This window comes from Rhinolophus ferrumequinum, chromosome 16 (genome assembly GCF_004115265.2).
Source record: "Rhinolophus ferrumequinum isolate MPI-CBG mRhiFer1 chromosome 16, mRhiFer1_v1.p, whole genome shotgun sequence".
Taxonomy (NCBI): Eukaryota; Metazoa; Chordata; class Mammalia; order Chiroptera; family Rhinolophidae; genus Rhinolophus; species Rhinolophus ferrumequinum.
Genome location: NC_046299.1, coordinates 61,657,011 through 61,684,468, shown reverse-complemented (window position 1 = coordinate 61,684,468; position 27,458 = coordinate 61,657,011). Strand labels below are relative to the sequence as shown.

At 44.7% G+C, this 27,458-nt stretch overlaps 1 protein-coding gene across 2 annotated transcripts in view; it reads right to left on the bottom strand.

Moving 5' to 3' along the window:
• Positions 1 to 5,603: 5,603 nt before the first annotated feature.
• The window catches only part of LDB3 (LIM domain binding 3), a 61,465-nt gene continuing 39,610 nt past the window's right edge, over positions 5,604 to 27,458 (bottom strand). The window contains exons 11-15 of one of the 2 annotated variants that reach the window (XM_033130731.1): positions 22,295 to 22,763; positions 21,353 to 21,533; positions 20,492 to 20,612; positions 14,095 to 14,210; positions 5,604 to 8,861 (exon numbers count right to left, since the gene is read on the bottom strand). In XM_033130731.1, coding sequence (XP_032986622.1) covers positions 8,772 to 8,861; positions 14,095 to 14,210; positions 20,492 to 20,612; positions 21,353 to 21,533; positions 22,295 to 22,763 — 977 coding nt within the window. In that variant the 3' untranslated portion in view covers positions 5,604 to 8,771. The remainder of the gene's footprint in view (positions 8,862 to 14,094; positions 14,211 to 20,491; positions 20,613 to 21,352; positions 21,534 to 22,294; positions 22,764 to 27,458) is intronic. The other variant, XM_033130732.1, reaches the window with a different exon arrangement.

The window sequence follows — 27,458 nt, the reverse complement described above, 5'->3', positions numbered from 1 at the left end:
CTCTATCGAGGGATATTGGGAAGCCATTTATGAATGTTAAGCAGGACCATTTTATGGGCAGGTTTGTTTTGGAAGAGATCTCTCTAGCTGCAGTATGAGGGATGAGTTAGGGGTAGGTAGGTAGGGATAGAAGGTCAGTTAGGAAGCTGCTGAAAATAACCTGCTGAGATAAACTGCTCTAAAAATAAAGTCTAGTATATACCGTGTTTCCCTGAAAATAAGACCTAGCCAGACTATGAGCTCTAATGCGTCTTTTGGAGCAAAAATTAATATAAGACCGGTCTGATTTTACTATAATATAAGACCCGGTCTAATATAATATAAAATATAATATGATATAATACTGGGTCTTATATCAATTTTTGCTCCAAAAGACACATTAGAGCTGATTGTCCAGCTAGGTCTTATTTTCGGGGAAACACAGTATGCCCAAGTTGTCGAAATGGTTTAATCCTGTGAGTAGAACATCAGGAAAGATGTTTGAAGGCAAAAAGGAGTCCTGAGGATGGGGAGAACAAAACAGATTCAAGGCAGATTCAGGAAGTAACTTTGGCAGCCTGCGGTAATTATTGGTTGTCAGAAAGAGCAGTTGTGGGAGAAGAAAGACACTTAGATGACTCCCAGATTTCTAGTTTCAGTGACTGGGTGGTGCCTGCAATTCACCAAAAGACAGAATACAGCAGGAGAAGCAGGTTGGGTGGTAGTGTGGTAGCAGTCCAGAGTTCCTACACCGAAGGGGTGGAAGGCAGCAGGACTGTGGATTCGTCTCGAAACAATGTTTACAATGATAAGCACTCTGTTTGTATGTATGTTTAGATGGGATAGCATGGGTAAGATGAGTGATAGGCTATGAGCACTTAAAGTTCCTCCAGCATCCTGAATACAGCATTGGGCAATTGTCTGTACCAGAAGAAAGGATAGGTAGAACATACATATGGCCATTCCTCCAACCTGTGAAACAGGCAGACGTGGAGGTGGCTGTGGGACATCAGGTGAGGCAGCAGAGCATAATCTGGATATGTAAACCTGATGCTTAGAGGACAGCACTACACTGAAGATGTAGACATCTAATGGTTCAGAAAAGTAGTTGATTGCCTGGACAAAATTAATGGCAGGGGATGAAATATATGGTGATGGCAAGAGAACTGACTCTGGGTGGTGAACACACAATGGTATTTATAGATGATGTAATACAGAATTGTACACCTGAAATCTGTGTAATTTTATTAACAATTGTCACCCCAATAAAAAAAAATTAATGGCAGGATTAATTCCACAAGCTTGGTAAATAGATTAACTCATGATCACATTACTCAGATAATCCTTAATATATATTTTATAGAGAATTAAGTGGGATCAAACAGTGAAGTTCGTCGGTTTTAAAGTTTTATTTATTTAATTTTTCAATTGCAGTTGAAATTCAATATTAGTTTCAGGGTGTACAGCATAGTGGTTAGGCATCTATGTGACTTACAAAGTGATCCCCCTCAAATAAATTGTTTTTAAAAGAAAGCAAATCTCAGTACAGTATGGATAGCATGATTCCAATGAGGGAAATCACACCGTGCATGTGCAATTTGTGTGGGCATGTGTACAAGCAAAGGGCCGTGTTTACCAGACTTCGGAACACAATTCTGTGCCCCACTCACACAAAATAGAGGTTTCCCAGACTTTAACAACTGCATAAACCCATAACAGTTTTACCATATTCATTCAGAACTGCTTGATGAACAGCTTTGAAATTTTTTCAAGTAAAAGCCTCATAGGAAAAATAAAATTCATTCTTCTATCAAAAGTGAGGTTCTTGTAGTCAAATATTTATTTTATCTCTCTGCAATTGGCAGGCATTTGAAGGCTTTATCTGGCGTGTTTTACCATGGCCTGCAATGCCCTCCATGCTTTCCACATCCTGTCCTACTGCCACCTCCTTACTCAGTTCTCAAGCCTTGTGCCGTCGCCATGTCAAAGGTTTTCCCTTAAAGCCTCCACATTTATTTCCCCCTCTGTCTGGAACACTCTACCTCAAACTTTGGTATGGTTGGTTTCTTACCATTCAGACCTCAGCCCAAATGTCACCTATGCAGCAAGGTCTTCCCTGACCACCCTCCGAAAGTAGCTTACTCCAGCCCTCAATGCCTCGCTCTGTTTATTTTTCCATAACACTTTCTCAAATTATGCTGATTATGTATTACTTGTTTATTGCTGATCTCCTCCCTTTAAAGTGCAAGCTCTATGAAAGCAGGAATCGTGTCTGTATGGTCATTCTAATGAAGGTTTATGGAATGAAAAGATAGACTGCTGGAATATTATTCAGCACTAAAAAGAAATAAGCTACCAAGCCATGAAAAGACATGGAGGAAAGTTAAATACAGATTGCTAAGTGAAAGAAGCCCATCTGAAAAGGCTGCATACTGTATGATTCCGACTATACGACATTTTAGAAAAAGCAAAACTATGGAGACAGTAAAAAAAATCAGTGGTTGTCAGGGGTTAAGGGGGATAAAGGTATAAATAAGTGAGCAGAGAGGATTCTTTGGGCAACTCCAAATGATATTATAATGGTGGATACATGTCATTTGTTCAAACTCATACAGTGTGCAACACCTAGAGTGAACCCTAAAAAAGGAGAATAAAAAAAATTTTAAAGAGTGAACCCTAAATGTAAACTGTGGACTCTGGGTGATTATGCTATGTCAATGTGGACTCATTGATCGTAATAAATGTACCACTTTCGTAGGGGTGTTGACAAAATATTACAAAAGGTTAGAATATAGCTAGAAAGGTTTGCTTTTCATTAATTCTGAGTCATTAATTCTGATTTTTCTTTTTTGCTTTGGGTTTTGTTTTTTTTTTAAGTTTCAGGTGTACAAATGCAATAGTTAAACATTTACTCTCCTCACAAAGTGATAATCCCACCCACAATCTACTACCCCTCTGACATCATATATAGCTGTTATAATTCCATTGACTCTATTCCCTATGCTGTACTCCATATCCTGTGACTATATATATTAAATTATAGTTGACATTCAATATTATTCAGCTTCAGCTTCAGGTGTACAGCACAGTGGTCAGGCATCTGCACCGTCCCTGAACTGGTCTCCTAATAAGAGATACCACCTCACTCTGGTCAAAATGGCTATCATCAATAAATCAACAAAAATCAAGTGCTGGAGAGGATGTGGAGAAAAGGGAACTCTTGTGCTCTGTTGGTGGGATTGCAGATTGTCGTAACAACTATGGAAATCAGTATGGAGGTATCTCAAAAATCTGAAAACGGAACTACCTTATGACCCAGCAATTCCACTCTTAGGTATCTATCCAGAGAAATCTGATGTGTTCTTAAAAGAATTACCTTTTCCTTAATATGTTCTCTAGAGTGTACAGGCTTGAAAATTTCAGACATAAAATCTTTGGTGAAAATTTTATTACTTGTTTAGTGTTCGGTTTTGACTGGATCCATTGTGGTTGTTAAACACATTTGTAGAGCTAAAATCTTGTGGTAAATTTTTTAAAAAGATTTTTATTAAAATATATTGGTTTCAGGTGTACACCATAGTTATTCAACATTTATATACCCAAAGAAGTGATCACAAGTCCAGCCACCATCTGACACTGTACCACGCTATCACAATATTACTAACTATATTCCCTATGCTGTACATTATATTCCCCATGACTTGTTTGTTTTATAGCTGGAACTTTGAACTTCTTGTTCTTCTTTACCTTGCCCCCCTTTTAAAAATTTTTCAATAATAGGTGACATTCAATATTAAATTAATCTCAGGTGTATACAGCACATGGATATTTATATAATTTCAGAAGTGATTCCCCTGACTAGTCTAGTACCCACCTGGCACTATACATAGTTATTACCATATTATTGACTATATTCCCTATGTTTTACTTCACATCCCCGTGACTTTTTTGTTTGGGGACAGCCCATTTCACGTCTCTGCCCCTCCTATTGGCCTCAGGGTGCCTTCTTCTTTATATTGTTAGTTATACAACTTCTGTTCAACTAGACTTCAGATAGTTCTCTAAGTTGATTGCTCTAGAATTTCGTTGTAATTTTAATGTATTCATGGAAGGAAGGAGGCACAGTGTTTGTCTACTCTGCCATCTTGGATCTCCCTCCTAGAGAAGCTTTAAGTAGTCAAAATATTTCTTCTCAGAACTAATCCAACATAATTTATTTATCTTGTTTGGCTGATTCCAAACTGCTAGAACCTAAGTTCCATGAGAACAGTGTTTTTTGTCTGTTTTATTCAATATCATGTTCCCAGTGTCCAGAGCAGTGCCTGACACATAGTAGGTGCTCAATAAATATTGAAAGAATGAGTGAGCAAATAATTTTTATTCTGTCCACAAGTCCTCAGTGAAGAGGGCAGAAATTTTGGTACAGTAGTTCCTTCTTATGCATGGTTTCACCATCCATGGTTTCAGTTACCATGGTCAACTGTGGTCTGAAAATATTGAATGGAAAATGACAGAAACAAACAATTCATAAGTTTTAAATTTCATGAGGTACATGATGAAATCTCACCTGAGCCGGGAATCATCCCTTTGCCCAGCATATCCACACTATATATACAGTACAATAAGATATTTTAAGAGAGAGACCACATTCACATAGCTTTTATCACAGTATATTGTTATAATTGGTCCATTTTATTAGTTATTGTTAATGTCTTACTGTGCCTAATTTATAGACTTTATCATAGGTATGTATGTATTAGAAAAAACATAGTATATATGGAGTTCACTATATATAAGCATCCACTGGGGGTCTTGAAATGAATCTCCCACAGATAAGGGGGGACTACTGTAATTACAAATTCTGATCCATGTGGTTCATATTTCTGGGCTATTTGTGTAATCTTTATTCTTGCTGCTGATTTTCCCAATGTATTTTTTCTGGAAGGAGAAGCTGGAATGAAAAAAATGAAGCAGGAGTGACGGCTTAGGGTTCTGACCCCACTCTATTGGTGATAATAACTAACATTTTTACTGCAATTGTTTTCCAAGTTATTGCATTTGGTTCTCACTGTGAGGCAGGTGTTATTCCCTTCATTTTCACGTAGATAGGCAGGCTTAGAGAGACTCCTCCAATGTCGCTGATCTAAATACAAGTGGTATTTACATCAGCCTTGATATAAACCCTGGTTCTTACCATGTCAAAGTCCATGTTTATACTCCATTGCACCAGCTGCCTCCCTGGCTGATTGTGTATTCTGGGAAGCCACGTCCCCTTTCTGGGCCTCAGTTCCCTTGTTTGGAAAATGCCCAGGTGATCTCTTAGATTCTCTCCAAATGTAAATTCTGTGATTCTATGAACCTATTTTCCTCAATCACCTATTTTTAAAAAATGCTACAGCTTTAAAAAGTACTAAAATAATGAGATTTTATTTCTACTTGTAATTGCACAGCTCTTTCAAAATCTGATTCAGGTGCTAAAAACCAAATTATGAAAAAGTTTCCTTTCTTTTAAAGTAATGCCTAGAAACAGAATACCTTGAAAAAGAATCAATTGGTTTTGTTAAGCATAATACCCTGAGAAGGGTCTTCATTATTTACCAAAAAAAAAAAAAAATTGCCAGGAGAGGATTTTTCTCTGCGCTTATCTCAAAACTAAAGATATGGAAGAAAATACAGCAACTTTTCTAGGAATTAAGTCATTTAGAGCAGAATAAAAATTAATTAATATGAAATATTTAATCACCAAGTAGGTAAATAAATAAACTTTTCCAAAAAGAAAAGGCAAAGTTTGGTCTTCAGTTTATTATATACCTGGAAAATTCTCTTTGCATGCAAAATGATTTGCTTTGTATTATTCACATGTAAACTGCCTTTGGGCCACACAGCCAACAGAGCAAGTTGAGTTGTATCTGTTTCTTCTCCACAGGGTATTTTGTTTTGTCTTGAACTTTTATTTATGGCCACATAGAAAAAAACCTGCTTTTGGTGTCACATGCAAAAAACTTTACACAGAAAAATCTGTATTTGCACAGCCTTTTGGGGGGTTTTATTTTGCTAAAAAGTAGAATTCACACGGGCAAAAAAAAAACCATGCAAAATATTTTTGTGCACACCTCTAACACACTATAATCCACTTCTGAAATCTTAAAAAAAAAAAAAAATCCCAAAGCAAAAGTACATGGGTTGAAAAGTTAACATTATAAAAGCTAGATTCCTAACACAAACACTGCAAACACAAGTCATTCAGTTGCAAAAAGTTAATGTTTACAAATGTTATATAAATGTCAACTATGAGACAAGAACTGTAGATCCGAAGTGTATTCTCCACCATGAACTATTAAAAATTGTGTTAGGTGTTATAGGCCATACATGATGTTAATTTGAAATAGACACAACCTTAACCCCGATGCTATGCCAAACTTACAGACACGGAGGAAACCACATTCAAAACTACTTCCTTTCCCTGCTACTTTTAAAAGTTTTGTTTGTTTGTTTGTGCTTTGGTAAATATTTTGTGTTTTGGTAAATAAGAGTCCCTCAGAATCTACTCTAGCTCTGAGATGTAAAAAAACAAAAACGATTCAATAAACGACTATGAGGAAGTTCTCCTTTGAGATATTTCAACTTTTCCTTTTAATGATCACACACTTTTTTATGATTGTGTGTGTGCGTGTGTGTGTGTGTGTGTGTGTGTGTGTGTGTAAATTCTTCTAAGTTTTGGACACTTAACTCTAGGGAACTTTTTTCCTTTGCTCAAGACCAGTCCTTGATAATTTAATAGTTTTGGGTTTTTTGTTTGTTTTTAAAGAAAAAACCTGCCTAGAGCCTTTCTGCAGAGTCAGCAACCTCCTTGTCCTGTATATTTGAATTTTCCAAAAGTAACAGAATGCTGCAAGGTACTTGTTTGCAGCTCCTGAAAAATCTCCAGGCACTCCCCACAGATTTGACTCTGCCTGGTGCTTTATATTCACTTTCTCACAGCACCAAGTTCAATAAGGGTCCTGTGGTAGGAGCACCTGTACATCATTCCCGGTGCTCCATGGGGAACATTGGTGGCTTTACCCTTGGAAAGAAACACAGGCCTCCTGTTGCGGACACATCTCCTGGGGAGAAGGGACATATTCAGGGAGAAATGCAGTCACCTGGAAGCCTCAGTTCTCAGAAGAAAAAGTATTCTATAATATATTCTCATAAAAGATTTCAAGCGTGCAAGGAGAAAATCCAAAAGAGGAGTGAGAAGAAAGTCATAGTAGTGAGTTGGAAGAGTGCCTAAGTATTGTGCTCAAGTGAGAAACATCCACTCAAACTATTTGCTTCAATGCCATGTTCAACGAGCATAATAACAGTGCTTTCTAAAAGGGAAAGAGACTATATACCATTTCCAACCTCAGAAACGAAAGCTTTTCTCTTTATCCTCAAACAGCTTTAAAATGCTTACTTAACTCAAACTATCACTAATATTTTAAAGAAGTTTGGAGACCCAAGTCTATTTCAATAAATATTTAAATAATTGCTAGATCAAGCCAGCTCATACATTTTTCAAAATATTGGCCAAAACGGAAGATGAGTACGTATCAGCCCATCTTTTTCCTCCAGCATGCAACGCGATGGTACATAATCAGTGCGCTGCATTCAAAGGAATATATGAGAAGGGCGGTGCTGATCAGAGGTGGGACGGCCTGCCAACTCATGCATTCTGGCTGAGGCTGGCAGAATGGAAGGTGCCTCTTCCCCACTCAGAGTCGGGGCACGTCCTCAGCCTGTTCTGCCATCCAGTTTCAGACACTGTCTCTCTCTCTCTCTCTCTTCTTCTCCACAGTTCACTAGCCTGTTGGGGGAAGGGGTGCTGAGGAAGACTCCCTAAGTGAGTGGTCATACTACTCACTGGGAGAGAAGTACATGCACATGACTGGACATTCATGCTAACTAACCTCACAAAGCAAAACAAAGGCCAAACACAACACAGCGTTTTTTTCAAACTCACACACAGCAAGTAAAACTGGAAAAACCCAATTCCACTTTCCTGTCGCAACTCAAAAAGGAGCTAAGCCTTCTGGAACATCGGATGCTTCAGACAAAGAGGGGAGCTGAAGAGCCCATCTTCCCTCAGCTGTCAGCAGTGTGAGCCAGAGCCCTTCCAGAAGCCAGGTCAATCGCCCAGGGGCTCCAGAAAACATCACTCCGCATGTCTGGGCTCCCTTTAGAATGTTCAAGTCTTTTCAAGGTCTGAAGTCTGATGCACAGAGGTAGCTCCATGACGTGAGTAATGGAATAACACTTCCTTTTTTGGTGAGAAAAGCCCAATTGGTCTTAGCTAACAAGCTCTCAGCTCTGGCTCTAAAAATACCCTGCAGCGAGGACTATTTGGCACTTCATTTTGTTTGCCAGAGGAGCTCTAAAGAACTCCACAGGACGCTTCAGATTCCCCACAGCTGCTCTGAGCTCTGTCCCTGCTCTGGTGACCCATCTCAGGAAGTGTATCACTTTGGGAAAGTTACTTTTTGTTTTTCACTTTTGAGTTCTTGGAATTCTGTCCTAAACGTCTGAAGTACAATTCCAGCCTTGGATGAATTACTAGCTTGGTTTAGGAATCTTCATTTGGCTTCTAGTCTGAACTATGCAAATACACAATCTGTGTGCAGAAGAAAGGACTAAAATTATACTTCAAAAGGGCTCAGTTGCTTCCTGTCTTCCCCCTTTCCCCCCAAAAGAAACATCAGCCTCCTTGAATCCTTTGTTGCCAGTGGCAGGAGCAGCTTCCCCGCCTGTCCGCGTCAGATGCCCTGGGCTCCCTACACATTGATGGCGTGTGCGTGCTTCTTGCACAGGGGTTTGTCCTTCTTCGAGTAGAACGGCTGCCCCTCCAGATTCACATGGCAGACCTGGGACAGAAAACAGACCAGCATGACACAGGCCCTGCAGCCCATGAGGCAGGGGGACATGGCAAATGATTTCAGTCACCCCTTTCAGAAATAGCGCTGTCACATGCAGATGGGAGGAAAGGCAACAGCCTATTTCTCCCCACTATAAATTCTTAACGATTAAAGCAGAATAGATGGGTTGAACTATATAAAATTTAACACATCCATAGAGGAATATGGAATAATACTCAAATTAATTAAATTTAATGAATAGAGAAAATATACATGATGAAGATCAATTTATGCTATCCAAAATATATAAGGAACCAATGCAAGTTCATAAGTCAATATCCACAGAGACGATTAGCAGCTAAAGAAATACCATTCGTAAACTAACAAACACATCAGAAAAATGATCCTCACTAATAATTAAAGAACAAAATAAATAAAAACCTCCATACATACCACTAGATACCTATTAATATAGCAAAAACAAAACAAAAAACTCCAAAGCTCAATAACTTGTCACCTTTAACCTTATATGACTGTAGCCAAAAAGTGGGGGAAAAAAAAAAGTAATCAAAAGTGCAATGCCAAAAGGGAACCTGGCCTATTTGTGCACTGCTAGGGACACGTGAATCAGCTCAGTCCCCTGCAGGGGACGTGGCAACCCTGAAGAGGAGCCATTAAGATGTGCCAGCCTTGTACCCCAGTAACCTCCCTCTGGAGAATCTTATCTGGAAGAAACTATTGCACAGACCAAGCAAGCAGCATGTGCTCAACTAAAACCTGAAAACCACTAAAACTTCTCTCAATAGGGAGGTGATTAAGTAAAATATTATGGTACATTTTTCCAACAGAATGGTACCATGAAAAAGATACATCAAATATGGAAAAGTGAACTCAGGGAAATATCATTTAAAAAAGAGGCAAAATTATATACTCCCATGTTGGCAACATATGAATGCAGTTTGAAGATGGAGATGTCACAGAAAAAAGGGAGCTGAGTAATACCTGTTGAGGTCCTGTGGGTCAAGCAGGATGCCAGACTTTCTATGTACATGGTCTCATTTAATTCTTACAAAAACCTTACGGGGGTATGACTCTCCCCCATTTCACAATTGAAAAACAGGCTCAGAGAACCCAAGTGTCTTGTTTAAGTCACAGATCTAGTAAGTTGTAGAGCTGGGAACCCATGTCCAGGTCGGCAAGATTCCAATTCTAAGCTCATTTTCTCCACAGCCCACAGCAGAGAGGGGCTATGTTTACTTGAAATTTTTCTGGGTTTACAGACTTGTGTAGAGGCAGCCCTCTAAGTCTGCTGGACTACCAATATGTAGGCTGGTCCTGGGTGGGCAATAACGCCAGTGTGTCAGCGTCAGCTGGGAAGTCACCTTGGCTGGGACAGGCCCCAGCCTCAGAGAGAGCACTGAGGATCCATAGTGGGGAGCAGAACTGGGGGCCACACTGGGAGAAATGCAGGTGGAGCTCCCATGTTCGAGTTGGCATGATAATAGAGAAATCACCCTACCGAGATGAGCATAGCTCAGTGAGCATGTGTCCACTCGAAGAGGTGGAAAGAAAAGTGGCATCATGGTGGCCCCATGTGCACGGCCCTGCTGGCCAGTCAATGAGATTATACTTAGGGTCACACAGGACTGCCAATGAGCCCTGGAAACAATGACCTGCAAGCGTCTGTGTCCCAGGGGGATACAGTCATTTTGAGTGTAACCAGGCTCTTGTGGTGGCCTCAAGATGCTGATGACAACTTCAAGAAGGTGGCACCCAAGATCCAAGTGAAGATGGGTTTCAGGGAAGACAGAAAGGCAGCTCTGGAGAGAGTTGGCAAGGAGATGCCCGCCAACCTTGCCTGATCTGGAACAGTGCTGGTAGCTTGTGAGACCCTGGGGATGAGGCAGGCTGGAGAGGGGATTGGAGGACTAAAGACCAACGCGTGAGGAAGGGCCAGAGCCTCAGAGATGGCTCACTGACAGGAGTGGGTGAGGGTAGGAACTTCCATGCAGAGGCTGTGCTCAGGATCTTGGGCCAGGAGACTGCAGGCGACTGCAGGAGACTGCAAGGTGGCTTCATGGTGGAGATGACCTCCAGGCCACCCAGCACTGGGGCACAGCAGCGATGGTCCATCTTCCAGGATCTGTGGTCAAGTAGCATCAGGGCCTGGCTGGGAAGGAGTGGTGGCCATGGATAGTGCTGACCATGGAAGGCAATGAAATAGGCCAGGTACAGGGGCCCTTAGGACTGCTCACAAAAGTGATACCCCCACTCATCCCCTCCCGATACCCACACCAGGGGGGAAGGGCTAGAAACCGACTATACTTAGGGGAAACAGGAGGCCAGTAAGACATCTTTCCCCCACTAAGGTATGACCCAAATCCTCTCCCTAGAACTCAGTGCCAAAGGCAGACAGATGCTGAACCATCACCTTTACCCTCACTGCTCTTTCTCAGTCTTCATTTTACATGCTTGGACGTTAGAGATGCTGTCTTGTTCTGTTTTCCAATTGCTTGTATATGTTAGTTTTTTTTCCCTTTCAAGATTCTAAATTCCTTAAAGGTAGAGACCTGTTCTGGAATACTCTTGTGTTCCCAAAACTGAAGGAATATTTGGTAACTTGAATTAGTCTAATGGGTGTGTTCTCCCAAGATATAACTGATGGGAAATACAGCACATCAGCTGGGAGAGCTAGTCCTGATCTTCTTTCTTACTAGTTTTTGTTTGTTTGTTTGTTTCTTAAATTGTAGGAAAATTATGCACTCATTACAAGTGATTTGGAAATATAAAGTGACAGAAAGAGTTTTCCAATGAAAAGATTGCTTTCCAAAAATTAAAACCACACTCCACTTTGATATATCTTCATGGAACAGTGAGTGCCACAGAGGGTTAGTCTGGGGCAAGACCTAACGAGTCTCTGTGTTGATTCTCCAAAGGATGGGATCTGCCTGGTTTCTTTGGACGGATCCTTGGGGCAGTGCTTTGGGTGTCTCACGCCTAACTAGAACTTATTTGTAATCTCTGCCTGAACAACCCTAAGCTTTATTGCTTCTTCTGAGCTCCCTCTGGGCCTTGTGCTGTCGTGACTTTCAGCCAAACATGCAGGCTCGAGGGAGCAGACCTATGCTGATCTTTGTCATGGTTCCCTCTACGTGTGACACAGACCTCTCATCAGCCTGTCCTCAGAGAACAGGCCTACTGTGCCACCGTCTTCCCTGGACCTTCTCCAAATCTCTTGGATCCTTCTAGAAGTTGGGTAACCAGACTTGCAGGCAGCATCTTAAGATCAGACAAGTCATAGCTTGAATGTAAGGGTCAGAGGGCCATATGCTGTGCCTTGCTGAGCTGTGGCTCTGCAGGGGATAACCTCAAAGCCAGTATACTTACATTATTGTCCCTTTTTGGAGTGGAGGCCCTGATGTATTTAAAGGACCCTAAAAGGAAGCTAGAGAATCTATTCAAAGAGCTGGAAAATCAGTGTTATGGGTTGAGTTGTGTCCCCCACCAAAATTCGTATGTTGAAGTCCAAACCCTTAGTACCTCCAGCCTACCCAGCATGGGGACACAGCAGTGACTCATTTGGAAATAGGGCCTTTGCAGATGTAATTAAGAAGTAAGTTAATGAGGTCATACTGGAGTAAAGTGGGCCCTCCATCCGGTATGACCTTGTATTCTTATAATGATGTAGGAAGAGGAGAAGGCCACAGAGACAGACACACGCACAGAGGAGAATACCGTGTGAAGACACAGACACACAGAGGGAAGACGGCCATGTGATGACGGCCCCAGAGACTGGGTTATGCAGCTATAAGCCAAGAAACACTAAGGACTGCTGGCCAACAGCAGAAGCTAGGACAAAGGATGACCCTGCTGAGGCCATGTCCTTGGACTTCTAGCTCCCAGAACCGTGAGAGAATACATTTTTCTTGTTTAAGCCATTAGTTTGTCGTACTTTGTTACGTTACACCCAGCAGACTCATACACAGAGTGAACTAATGGAGAGGAGGGGGCCACTATAGAAATGAATTGTAAAACCTGACGTATATTGTAGTAAACTTTACGACTAGGGTTGTCATCTGTCATAAGTCTCTAAAAATTCTTCAAGTTTAAACTATACAGATCTTTCATACATTCCCAAAATTTTCCTTGAGCAGCTCTGGTAAAAAAAGAAAAAATAGTAGTAGCGACACATTAATTTTCCTAAATAAAGTTTAGTCAGTGACAGACTGACATTACAGGGCTTTATCAGGGACGACAATTTCTTAACTCTCATGCAGACTCTAAACATCAGTAGGCTCATTACCATGTCTCCTCCTTAACCCAAAGCTCTTGGAAGGAAAATGCCAATCTCTCATGGTAAAAATGACCTGGTTGTTTAGCAGAAATAAATTGCACACAGTTAGTAGTTAATCTCGGGCTTATCTCCTAGCAACTATCTATCAAGAACAAGACCATTTAGGAAAAAGAAATGATACTCAGTCCTGCTTTCCAAAGGTTCTGTCAAAAGAAACCTTATCTCAGCTTTCCAAAGGATTAGTCAATAAGCTCCAATCTAGTGTTCCTGGTGAAAATTTAGAGGAAAACCCTTGAATCACTTCATATCTGAAACAACCTATAACAATAGGAAGCCAACCACCCTTTTTTAAATCCAAGCATCATTCACTGCTCCCACCTACTGAGAATAATTTTGGTAAGGCTGCTGGACAAGCCCCCAAATCACTGGGCTAGGGGCAGTGGGTGAAGACTAATTGGTTACCTGTCATCTTGCATACAAAATTCTCAGTTACATGACTGGTTTGTTTTTCTGGTTTTTGTTTTTTTCCTTTCCCAACAATTTGCACCGGTATATAGATTCAGGCTTAGTCGCCACCCTGGTTTGATTTGCAAATGCTTTCTGAAACTGACATTAACTTTCTGCAAGGTCATTTTCTCCTCTGTCTCTGTCACTTCTTATAGCCCAAATAGACTGATCCCCAAAAAGAAAAAAAAATCATATCACCCAGATCCTGCCACTGTGTTGTCCTTAACGAAATGGAGAGTAACAAAGCCACACTGGTTTATAAAAATTATTAGTAATAAAACTGCTCAACTGTGACGTATCAAGCCATCATGGTATTTGTCAGCTTTTAAAAACGATCAGATTCGAATGTCAGAGTTGAAAGGACGTAGGGTGTTGGTCACCTGGCCCACTTGGTCCCTCCTGCCCCTTCTCAGACAGTCAGAACCCCAGCTAAAAACATACCGCGCAAATGAAGCAGGTGTCGTGCCAGGTATGCCCCAGGGCTTCGATAAATTTGTCACCAGCCTCCACGGGGAAATCGCAGCCGTGACACTTGGTGCTGAACAGATTGATATAGTCTGAAATGAAAGGCAGAGTGAGGACCAGCCTCCAGGCAGGCTAGGAGGAGTGTCCTGGCCATATCAACCCAGTGCCAAGACAATACCCCAAATCACGGCTAGGAGCAGTGAGTGAATCCTAATTGGTTGTCATCTTGCAGACAAAATACTGTTACATGACTTTTTTTTTTACTTTTCTAATAATTTGCACTGGTCACTGGTGTATAGATTCAGGCTTAGTCGCTGAATCAAACCTGTGCTGGTTTGATTTGTAAATGCTTTCTGAAACTCTCATTAACTTTCTGCAGGGTCATTTTCTCCTCTGTCTCTGCCACCTCTGATAGCCCAAACACGCTGATCCCCAAAAAGGAAAAAAAAAAAAATCACATATCCTAGCAGCTATGCTTATTTGGAAAGAATAAGAGCCCTTAACATTTTTAATAGTTATAGAATATTCTTTGCTTGGTCATTCCTCTGTCACTGGGCATTTGTGTTAATAACAAATTTTCACTACTAGAATCAATATTTGAGCTCCTTTGTTGGGACATGTCCCCTCCCCCCTCAGCCAAGGAGATAATAATACCAAATATTCTTTGTATAATGCTTCATAATTTACCAAGCATTCTCACATAGATGGTATTATTTACTAGTATCGCAACGTCAAGGTCTTTGTACTCCCAGCACAGAGCCTGGCACATAAGTCAGTACCCAACACATACATGTTGAATGAATGAGTGAATGGATGAAACAATGAATCAATAAATCAATGAATGAACTTAATCTTTGCAAAATCCCTCAAAGATTGAACTATCATTGTTTTTCTGTTTTGCTTGGTTGTATTTTGTGGATGAGGAACTGGGGAAAAAAGAGGTGAAGAGCCTTGCCAGGGTCACACAGCTGCGACACCGTGGGCCAGTCCCGTGCGTGTCCCCCACAGGAGCTGTCCTCTTTGGGTCACAGCGGCAGTAGTTCTACTGCACTCACTGTAGAGCTCTTCCAGGTTCTTTCTAGAAAAACTCGATGACTTCCAAAGCCCTCATTTCCCCATCAGTGTATATGTCTCTCCACCGCTCTGCCACAGTTGGCTTTTTCTTAGAGTGATTTTCTGCTCAGATCTCCTCGTGGACAGTATGCCTGTTCACTGTCTTAGCCCACATGCTAAGAGGCAGAGTGCTGTGGGGGTTATGAATTTGGGTTCTGAAGAAAGAAAGAGCTGGGTTCAAATACCAGCGCTATTAAGGAATTGTTCAAATGTGAAGCATGTCACCTAACTTTTCAGCACCTCAACTTTCTCATCTATATAATAGGAATAACTATAGTACCTAACTCATGGGGTTATTGAGACAGGTTAGTGAGTATGACTGTTAGGTAGATAGGTAGGTCCCTGGTAAGATAAAGAAAAGACAGTCATATCCTAAAAGTCCAGGTTTTGAAATCACTGCTTCGCTCCAGGACATAGTGTAACAAGGCCTTGTGGTTAATCATAAAATTCATTTTGGCCTGACAAACGGAGCAGATCTGATAGATAAAGAGTAGGTTACTTCGCTAATTCCTTTAAGATGGGCAAGCAGAACAAACCTGGTAGGTGAATTTCATTAGAAGGCGCCAATTCCCTTCTTCAAACAAGTTCCCTTCTTCAAACAGCTCCCCTTCCCGAAGCAGGCAAGGGAAGGTATAAAAGTAAGAGCTTTTGCCTCAGTCATGGGGCACCCCCATTTGGGAACCCCACTCGGGAGCTGCAACCTCTTCTCCTGCCTCTAATAAACTATCCTGTTTTTAAAACTTTTTGCCTCTCCCTGGTCCGTGTTTCCATTCTTCGGCTTCACGAGACACAATCCCGGCACTCACTCAGAAACTGCTGGCAGATCCAACATCACCTACATCATTATTATACAGTATAAATAAGATGATGTATGTGAAGTACATGCCACAAATACTTGAAATGTTGGCTCTTATTTTGAATGTCTTTGTAAATGATGAAAGGAGGGAAGGGAACTGATTCAAATGCCTACTATTTGCCAATCCAATATTAGTACTTATTGCCACGCAGCAGCCTACCCGTCTGTCTCCTTGTACCTGCCCCTAAAGCAAGGAGAGTCTGTGAGACGGATCCTTTCAGGGACATTGCTTCACCTTTGTACTTGCACCTTATGTCTCCCTGTTAGGCCCCAGGAAGATGGCTGGTCAGCCAATGACGAGTAAGATTCCCCGGGGGGGTGGGGTATCAATGGGGCCTCAAGCCAGGTGCAGTCGAGTGGGGACCAACAGGAGAATCCACAGGGTTCATAGAGGTGGACATAGCCCCCCACCTTCCCCTGGCTAAGGACAGCCTCTGCCTCTGTGGCTGCATTCCTTCCCACAACCTGCAGGGGAAGAGATTCAATGATGTGCTCCCCATCTATTCATATGCATAAAGGTTTTGTCCCTTAGGGAAGTACAGACATCCTGAGACTTACGGTTCAGCTGCCTGCAGGCAAGGGTGATGGGCTTGAATCAGTTTCCTATTATGATGTAGGAAATTCACAGATCTTGAGACTGACAAGCTTTACTTCTTTTACTTCCACACCTAACTAATAAAAGCTAATGCGTGGGCCCCTCTCGGTGCTCAGTCCTTGAGGCTGCAGCCCCTTGGCCCCGCTTCACTCTATTCATGGCTACTGTTTTTTCTTAACCCCGCGCCGCCCTCCTCGCTCCCCGCAACCCTCCTCACGCGACAAGTACTTTTCTATGTTTCTTTTTTAATCTTCACTGGAGCTCTGTGAAAAAGTATTATTCCCATTTTAAAGACAAAGAAACTGGCTATAGAAGTTCCACCACAGGAGTAGTAAGGAGCCTGATGGATTCCAAATTTATCACTCTCCTTCCATGACTTCGCGCTGTCTCCAGTTATCTATTTGCCATTGAGCCTTGGTAAGTTATATCTCTTGCATATTTTTCCAATATGGTTTCCCTTTTTGGGTTTAATTACAGTTTGTCATTCAAGTGCTTTTACCTGTATCACAGTCCGTGAATCTTGTTTCTGACAGAATACTTAACATCTTCTGTAGGCAGAAATCTATCACTTCACCAGAGCTAAGAAAACATTATTCTGCTTCCTTTAGGAAGTTATAGCAGGTTTGCAGTTCACTCTGCGCTCTGTAGGAACTTAGTGTTGGGGGAGAAACAGGGCTATAGGCTAACCCATCCCCACTGGAGGGCTAGCTCTTGCCCCACTTCTCTCTCCTTACTCCCAGTTGGTCTCCAGATGCTCTGGGCTCTCTCCTCCATGTCTGTGCCTCGGTATGAACCAGGCCTTGGGCTTGGAAAACCCTCCCCACTTTGTCTACCTGAACCTCGGGCAATCCTTTGGGCCAGACTTTCCTTCTGGGAAGTTGTCATCCCCACCCCAACCGAGAGATATGAGACGGCCTCCCTGAGGGCTTCTCTCCTGGGTTTCCCTTCCTCTTCATTCATTGATTCATTCATTTATTATTTCTTAACTGTCCATTTAGGTGCTGGCACGTCACATGCTGACAGGTCTACTGGAGGTTTTTGAGGGCAGAGACCCCCTTCATTATGCTCAGCATCTTACACAGGAATTGGCACACATTTGATGGATAAGTGATGAATTGACAAAGAAATGGTTCAAAAAAACGTATTAAATAGTGATTCCTTCTGCTGTTGTGCAGCCTATGGTTTTTCACAGATTAAGCTCTTACAATGGATTGATTTTATTTCTGGAATATCTAGTCTTCCTTACTGGTTGATATTTCTGTTTTAAACTTGATTCTGTATGATCTGGAGGATTGCCACTTTGTTTTAGAATTTGGTAGCACAGGTCTAACCCTAATATATTAAAAAAAAGAAGCTGGTAATTTTCCTGTTATTCTATAAAAGAAGAACGTAATTGTATTAAGTTTGTGCATGGGCCTCTCCCACCAGGAGCATAATTTAGTTCCTCATTTATTTATTCCTTCCTTTATTTCTCCTATTAGGAAAATTTATAATTTTCTTTGACTAACTCTCCTATGCCCCAAGTTGAATTCATACCCTGTATTTAATGAATTTTATTACTGTTGTAAAAGCAATCAAATCACAGATGCTCTGTGTTGAAAAAGGGCTTAATGCTTTACTAGAGCAGTGGTTCTCAAATGTTAGAATCATCTGCACGATTCATTAAAACACAGACTGCCAGGCTCCACCCCTCAGAGTTTCTGATTCAACAGATCTGGGGTGGGGCCGGAAGATCTATATTTCTAGTAGGTTCCCAGGTGATATTAAAGTTTCTGGTCCTGGGATCACACTTGGATTCCCAGAAACCTAACTGAATATTGGAATCACGTGGATGGGAGAAGGGCACCCCATGAAATCTGGCTTCTGGAAGTCTGGGGATTTATCTTCTCTATCTCATTAAAGTTCCCCCAGGTGATTGTGACATCCTGACAGGCCTGGGCACTGCTTGGCTGCACGCCCATCTGTGAGGGGTTGACGCTCCCACCTGTCTGTCTTTTATACAAGATGTCATATATAAAAATGTCAGCTCATCATTACAGCCAACTGAAATTTTGTGAATCTACATCCAATTTCTTCCAAGTTGTTGATAAAAATGACGACAAAGTACCACAACGAGATACTACTTCACACCCATTAGGATGACTGCTATCAAAAAAAAAAAATCAGAATATAATAAGAGTGGGCAAAAACGTAGAAAAATTAGAATCCTATGCACTGTTGGTGGGATGTAAAACAGCGCAACCACTATAGAAAACAATATGGAGGTTCCTCAAAAAGTAAAAAATAGAACTACCATATGACCCAGCAATCCTTCCTCTGGGCATATAACCAAAAGAACTGAAAACAGGATTTTGAGGAGATATTTGTACACCCATGTTCATAACAGCTCTATTCACAATAGCCAAGAAGTAAAAGCAACCCAAATGTCCATCAGTCTTTTTGAAGGGCTGCTATGGAGAGAGGCATTGGTGGTAGTGGAAATCTATCATTTTTTTGCAAACCTGAGACACATGTTATGGCTTACAACAAATTTTGAAAGCTATAAGCTTTTAGTTAATTAATAGCAATTCTCATTGGAATAATAGCACTTTTATTAATTACCAATCATCACCATATGCTCATAAGAAGGGAAAAGACAAGTGTTATCTTCTCCCTTTTACAGATATGGAAACTGAAGCATTGTGTTGCTAAGTGACTAAGTCACTCAGTTAACTTCAGAGCTGGAAAGAGAATTCACTGGTATATAAGAATCCTAGAAATTGCTTTTATAATTTATTGTCAGGGGAAAAAAAAGTTTCATTTTGTTTTGCTTTTCCCCTTGAGGAACTGGAATGTTTTCTCCTTTCTGATTTTAAAGTAAACTAACTTATTATGTCTCTTTTTTGCCCTCAAATGTGCTACCCATTCACTGCTTCTTTGTTAACCTTCTTAATCAGCATGCTTGCTTTTCCCTCCTCTACTTAGTATTGATTTTCTATTTCTAGTGTCTTAACTTTCAAGCCTTTGGTACCTTTGTTGGAACCTACCTCAAATCCTTTTCTGAAAGGGGCAGGCTGTGACTAAATGAGTGAGTGAGTGAGTGAGTGAGTGAGTGAGTGAATGGCTAGTTGGCCAGGACACCCCACTCTCTAGCACAGTGCTTTGTCTTCAGAATTTATGATAATTTTATCCAAGTTTTAAGATAACATACATCCTTTTGGGAAGCAGAAAAACTCTGAATTCAGACAGGGAGATTACAGGACCCTGAGGAAACATCGTAGGGACAGGGAGAGTGACTTTCACGTATTTGATGCTTTATACACTTTCTCTGATTTAAGCCTCACCACAACTATGTGAGGCAAGTGTTCAATCCCCCCATTTTACAGATGGGGAAACTGAGGCTCAGAGAAGTTTAGTGACTCACTCAGGGTTGCAAAACCAGCCTGAGGTGGAGCCTAGTGCAGAACCTGGGATGAAGTCCAGAGCCAAAGCCTTTGCAGACTGGACCATGTGGTCTCCAAAATCATCTGAAAGGTTTCCCATGGTGCTACAAGATGCCAACTGGTGATCCACAAATTTGGTGCAGGGAAGGGAGCAGAGATTGAATATGTAACAAAAACAAGTGCCATCCCGGCCAGGAAAGCTGCAACCAAATGGGCAGAGGAGATAATAGTTCAGTGAACTTCCTTTGCGTAGTGTTAGCATGATTCTGCCTTGGAGCCTCCTGATGAGTCCATGTGAATGGATGCAGGGAGGAGTTCCTTGTGCCTGTCCCTTTCTTTCAGACAGGGGTGGGGGTGGGAGGCCTTCCCGCAGCACAGCAGCCCTACCTTTCTCACAGTAGGGCTCCCCATCTTCCATATGGAAAAGGCTGTTCCCAAAGGGCTTCTTGCAGGCTGCACAGATGAAGCAGGTGGTATGCCACGTCTGTCTCAGGGCATGCATCACTTCCTGAGGGAAAGAGCCCCAGCTCAGGACAAAAAGGTCCAGGAGAGGGGAGCTGGGCGTGACTTCCCTATCAGGCCCCAGCCACTGCCAGAGCATCCCATCTGGGAGCAGGGCAGGAGAGCCCAGGAGGCGGGCCTTGGATGCACTGAGGAAAGGCCTGGGGTGGCAGAGGAGGGCTTCCTACCCCTGCGGCACTGGCCGGGTGCCAGGGTCTGCATTTGCTTACACTGTGCCAGGCACTAGGGTCTGTGACGCCGAACATTCCCCGCCAACCTGGGAGAAAGGTACTGCTTGTGACGGCCATTTTACCACACGGGCATAGAGGGTCAAGGCCACACGCAGGCACCTGGTGGGGTTAGGCTGTGAAGTGATAACTTGCTTGGTAGAGGCTCCACCACCACTTCAAAGCTGTGTGGCCCAGGCTGGTAATCGTCTCTCGCTTCAAATGCATGAGCTTCCTAGTTCATTAGTGGTAAACCAACGCCCTTCCCGGATAGAAATGGAGTTGCTTGTCTCTGTTAGCAGCAACTTCCTGGCTTCCTACCGTGTTTCCCCAAAAATAAGACCAACCTGGAAAATAAGCCCTAGCATGATTTTTCAGGATGACATCCCCTGAACATAAGCCCTAATGCGTATTTTGAAGCAAAAATTAATATAAGACCCGGTCTTATTTTCGGGGAAACACGGTAATTGTAGCCCACAATCCTGGGGAGGGTCAGAGGAGAAGGATGCTACCCACTTACCCCCATGATTTTCGTGTTGCACTTGGCACAGATTGGGGCAAAGAACTGCTCGTAACACCGCTCGCAGTAAACGTTGTTCTGCTCTTCCACAAAACACACATCTGCCAGGGAAGTCTTGCAGTAGGCACAGTTGAACTCTTCTGGGTGCCAGGAGCGGCCCATGGCTACCAGAAAGGGACCCCTGGGAAACAGAACAGCACCTATTAAGGTAGCCCCAAAAGCGTGAGAACATAGCATGAGATCCCCCAAGGATGCCCATACTTTGACCCAACACCCTGACTTTTGTGACTGTTCTAACAAAATTCAGATAAAGTGCCACGCAGAAAAAAAGATTTTCATTGTTGTGTTACTTACACTAAAGAAAACTGGGAAGCAACTCAACCATCCACCAGTAGGGGACGGGGTAAGCATGTTAGGAATATCCACCCAGCTGATTAAATAAGTTGATTAAGATAAGAAGCACAATGACGGTACTGATGGCTAACATCTTTTAAGTGCTTACACTGTGCCAGGTACTAGTCAAGAAGAAATTTGTATTTATTAACTTGTTAATTCTCACAACAGTCCTATGAAGCAGGTTCTATCATGACACCTATTTTCAGTAAGGAGCTGAGGCACAAAGATTAAGGTGCTTGTTCGAGGCCATAGAGCTAGTATGGTAGACCCAGGGCAAAACCTGGGTAGTCTAGTGCACGTTAGTAGTCAGAAGAGTGGGGCTATGAGGAAAGGCTTTATATTTTAATTTGTACTTTCTGAATTTTCAAATTCTTCTCCAATGCGCGTTACTTTGGGTTTTTTTAAGTGTATTTTTCATATACTCGTATATAAGCTTACCATCCCCAATCCCCCTACACAGAAATACTACAAACGTACTATACCGGGTGAACAAGCTGAACCCCCACCATTCCAGGAGCCCAGCACAGGGGCACAGCTGGACCATACCGGATGACATTGTTGCAGTGTCCACAGAGCGGAGTCCGACTGCTCGCTGGGAAGCGCTCAGCCCTCTGGACGGTGCCCCTGGCAAGGGGGGGCACCTGGGAACCTATCAGGGTGTAGGCTGGGGTCCCTCGGGGCACAGTCTGCTTGCTGATGGAGCTGGTACTCTTGCCAGGGGCAAACTTCTGAGAGAAGCTGTCATCTGTCACCCACGGGGGGCGGCTGGCAGATTCCGTGGGGCCCCCACTGTAGGTCACCGAGGGTGTAGGGTTATAGCTTGGGGCAGGTGAAGAAGTATAGGCTGGCGCTGGGGAGGGGGAGTAGGTGGGAGCAGGCGACGGGGTATAGGCAGGGGCAGGGGAGGGGGAGTAAGTGGGGGCAGGCGAGGGGGTATAGGCAGGGGCCGGGGAGGGTGTGTAGGGAGTTGGACTGTAATTGACCCCTGGGGATGGGCTATAAGTAGATGTAGGCACTGCAAAAAGATCCAAAGAAAATGTGTCAGGAATTCATTTTCCCCAAATCCCCCCACCCCAGCCAGAGAAAGGCAACTTTAATATCAGACTAGGACAATTCCAACTTTTACCGGAGACACAGTTTTGAACTTCTTGATGCCCTAGATTTGAATTTACAGTGGGACACAAGGGAGATAAAGAGCCCTCAGAGCAGAGCCCCCAGGAGCTCCGATGGCTAGGAAAGGGATATAGCTATAAATATGTGCAGCTGCTTGGGTGGGGCTCACTGGGCTTGGCTGCTGGAGGCCTGCAGAAGGCAGGGTGCAGGGCCAAGCTCCTATCTGGGTCCCCTGGGAGTGGGTCAGCTTGGCCTTAACTGGAAGGTGCTTTGGTTGCACTCTGACCCGTGATTTGACATCCGAAATGCCTCAATCGCATGCATTTGCTGAACCTGGACCTAGTCCAGTCATCGGAACAAAGCAGATACAAGGCAGTAGGGTTTTCAGGTTCAGGTTGCAGGATTAGCTACCATCATTTTCCTGGGAAACATCTTGGCTTGATCTGTATTGGGGGGAAATTCCATCTTGGTTTGATTAGGGTGAGGGGTGTTGAAGGGGTCACACAGAAGAAGCCTGGGCAGAGATACTAGGGTGACACAGCTTAAGTCTAGCTGCTTTTGAGGCACCTGTGCTCTCCCACATTAGTTTGGTGGAAAAGTGAGAGTGGGTCCGAGTGACTAGAGAGGTTGCCAAGAAAGTCAGAGTGCAGGAGGAGAACGCACTGCCCCACTTCGGGAACCCCGTCCTCCAGTTCACTGAGAGCTGAAAATATTTTTGGGGTGACAGCACAAAGAAGCGCTGCAGCTGCTCACCCAAAGCCCTCCAAGGCCTGGGCCCTCAAAACCCAGGTATCTTAGTGCTCTATTGCCTCTGCTGTGGAACCAGCTGGGGCAGACCCAGCTGCATCCTGCACACACCACCCAACTCAGTCTGCTCTTATGGAAAGAGGCCTCATTCCCCCACCCTGGGAAGCAGCATGTCAGGGCAGCCTCCCTTCCCATTCCTGAGCCTGGCCTGGCTGGATGGACTGTGCTGAGGGGTACTGAGGCAGCCTCCACCAGGGTCCAGCCTAGAAAGTAAGGACCTGGCCTTTGGTCTCTCACACCTGCTTCCTCTGGACCACTTTGGTGGCTTGTGGCCTGCTGCTTCAACTCTGTACCTTCTATTCCTAGACAACTGGTCTTTCAGAGCTGGGTATCATGGAAACCCCTGCGCTGGGGGTGGGGAGGGAACAGGCCTTTGTTATGGAAGGCGGAGGGGGTAAATCTCTCCACAACACTGCCCTGGAGCCAACCTGGGAGGTTGCCACGCTGGCTTCATCCCTAAGGAATCTTCTTCCCACTTACTAAGGGGGTAGACTAGGCACTTAATAACAGATCATCTTTGTTAATCCCGTTTACAGCTGAGGTCACTGAAGCTCAGACAGAGCCAGTGAGTGGCAAAGCGAGTCTCCAAAACCATTTTGTCTATCACACCAACCTGCACTTGCAAAGAATACTTCTTGGTCCACTGTGTCATCAGGCCTAATTGTCAGCGTGGAGGAGGCCCTATGCTCTGGCAAGTAGCTCAGCCTTTTAGGAGTACAGTTCTACTACATCCTGGCTGTGTGTCAGTGGGCAAGTTTCTTAGCATCTCTGTGCCTGAATTTCCTTATCTAAAAATGACAGTAATTCTTAGTACCTTACAGGGTTACCTGCCACAGTGTGTGTGTCACTGAGGGTGACAGGGATAGTGACTCCTGGGTCTCAGGGTCAGGATGAACTGTCAGCTCATTTCACAGCCTGGTGGCCACCTAGGGGAACCCAGCCCAGGTAGACTGTGGGATGTTGGGGGTGGGAGTGGGAGACGTGACACCCTGAAGTTCCATAACCTGGGACTAAGTCTACTCACGAGTGGGGCAGTGCATGACACTCTTGCCTGCCTCACAGGAAGTGGTAAGAACCTACCAGAGTGACACAGTGCATGCACTTGGTAAATCTGTGAAGCCCAAATTCAAGGTGTTGTCACCCTCCCTAACAACCTTGCACAGCGGCCAAGTGCCTGCAGCGGTCTCACAATGCTGGGGGCAAGGGTGATGAGGGGACTGGCACAGAGAGAGGCTGTGAAGAAAGGTGATCTAGCAGAATCCCTCTCTGTTATGAATGTATGATGGGGTTCTGTCCAAGATTTTATTTCCTTTTTTGTAAAGTGGAGGATCTCTGCTGAAAGGCATTAAGAACAAAAGCCCTAATCCTGTGCTGATATATTAGTCCTATGTGGCTGTTGAGAGCTTGATATGTGGCTTGTCTGAATTAATAAGTGCTATCAGGGTAAAATGCGCACCAGATTTTGAAGACTAAGTACAAGAATAGATTGCAAAATATCTCAATAACTATTATTTTATATTGATTATATATTGAAGTGGTGTTGTGAGTATACTGAGTTAAATAAAATATATTACAATTAATTTCGCTACTTCCTTTTACTTTAAAATGTGGCCACTAGAAAATTTCTTTTTATTGGAGAGTTCTGACCTAATCAGAACAGTAGCTATCAAGTGCTGACTGCTTCCACATGCCAGGCCCTTTATGCGCATTATTTCATCTAACACTCGCTGCAGTCCAACGAGGCAGGTAATATTTTCAAGTCCATTTTATAGATGAGGAACTGAGGTTTGGAGATCTTCCGTGACTACCTCCAAGTCATTGAGCTAGTGAACTAACTACCTGGCTGAACAGGAGCTCAGGTGGGACTCAACGCCAAATCCTCCACCCCCAACCACTCCCTAGGCAGCACAAGCCCCTTCCCAATAGGGCCCTTGCCCACTTTTCCTGCCTCCCTCCAGCAATACTAACCCTATTCCCTCTGCGTGGCAGACATCTCTTCTCTCCTCCGGAACCTCTTCCAGGCTCCCTGATCCAACCCCTTCTAAGCCTCCACAACACGACGCTCTCAGCAGTCAAGAGCAGGCCAGAATCTGGACCCAGGTTTGGCCGTTTCCTTGCGCGGGGCTACTCCCATCCAGCGCCCGGGACCTTTCTTTCCTCGAGGCATGGCCTGGCAGCTACCCTCCCCCACCGTGTCTCCCCATTCCTGTTGGGGAGGGAGGGCGGGGCGCAGGGAGCAGCTGCTTCCCGGGCCCCTTCCCTCTACGCCCTCCAGCCCGGCACGCTGAGCCAACCCCGACATGCCAGGAGACTTGATATCCTAGTTCAGAGCCCCCGGCTGTTGCTATTTCTGCATGACGGAATTCAGCCCGTCCAAATTAGAAGGTGATATTTCATCTCTAATTGGCAAGTTCAAAAGGCCCCTATCGCACTCGGAGGCCTCGGGAATGTGTAATTAAACAAGGTGATTTCTGACTCACTGCAGGTCGGGCCTGGCTCCCCGCAAGTGCCCGGCCCGCGGGCCTACGTGGCCTCCTCCGGCCCGGGCCGCCGCCCGGGCCCCAGGTGCTCTGGGGAGCGGCCGCCCAGCCCTGGGGCCAGCGATAACATCTGGGCTGCGAACGCCACCCTTGGCCGGAGGAGCCCCGGCCGGAGCCAGGCTGGGGCACTCCCGCTCCGGGGACACGGGCGGCAGAGGAGGGGACGGGGCTCGAGCCCATGTTTCCCGCTTCTCCCCGGGCCGCCTGCCAGTCGCTCCTGGACCCCACCGGCAGCTGGGCCTCTCCGGGCGAGAGGGTGGAGGCGCACCGCCTCCTTCCCTCTGGGCAGGAATGAGTTAACGTCTGCCGGGCCTGGGAACGCCGCGGAGGCCTGGGGCTCCGGCACGTCTCGCCCTCCTGGACCACAGCCCGGGAAGGAGAAGGCAAAGGGCGCCGCGCGGGCCAGGCAGCGAGCGCCCCGGGGCCGAGCCGCCCCCTGGCGGGCCTCGGGAGGACAGCGGGCGGCCGGGACACGCCCCGGAAGGCGCTGAAAAGGCCTCGCCTCGCGGGAGGGCTGTGCGCGGGCCGGGCCGGGCCGGGCCGGGCCGGGCCGGATGTGCCCTCCCGGCGCTCCGACTGACCCTCGTCTCCAGCCGCAGCTGCTCCTCCTAACGCCTTTCTCTCCTCACTCTGGTTGTTACCCATGCTCCGCAGTGCAGCCGCTTCCTCCAGCTCCACTGAGATGTTTCACTATTGCAGCCCGCTCAAAAATTGTTCCCTAACCCTGTGGATTTTTTAACCTCAGAACTTCGTGTCCCTGCCTCCGAAGGAACAGAGGAGGGCACCTCCTGTGTTCCCAGCGCCGCGCTAGGTGCTTCATTTCATCCCCAGAACACGAGGTGCGCACAGTATCATGTCCATTTTTCAAATGAGGACAGTCCGGCCCAGGGGATGAAATCCTTTGCCTTGAATGGCAGAGTGGGCCCTGGCAGAGGCGCCTGCTAAGGCCCCTTCTCCGGCCACTGCCGGCAGGGTGAGCTCCGCAACAGAGCTCATGGCGCTCGGCTACCCTACACAGGCAAAGGCCCCAAGCAAGGCCCTTTCGGACTCAGTCCCTGTCTCGTCTCCCCTGCTCTCCAGCCACAGTGAGAAGATTCTCTGGGGTCTCTCATTTTCCTTAAGTCATGCTCCTGAGTTCGACTGCCCTTCTTTTATGTACCCCATGGCTGCTTGACCAACTCTCTCTTGCATGACACAGAGAAGCCTCCTCCCTGCCCGCTGAGAATTAGCTACCTCATTCTTTCCCATAC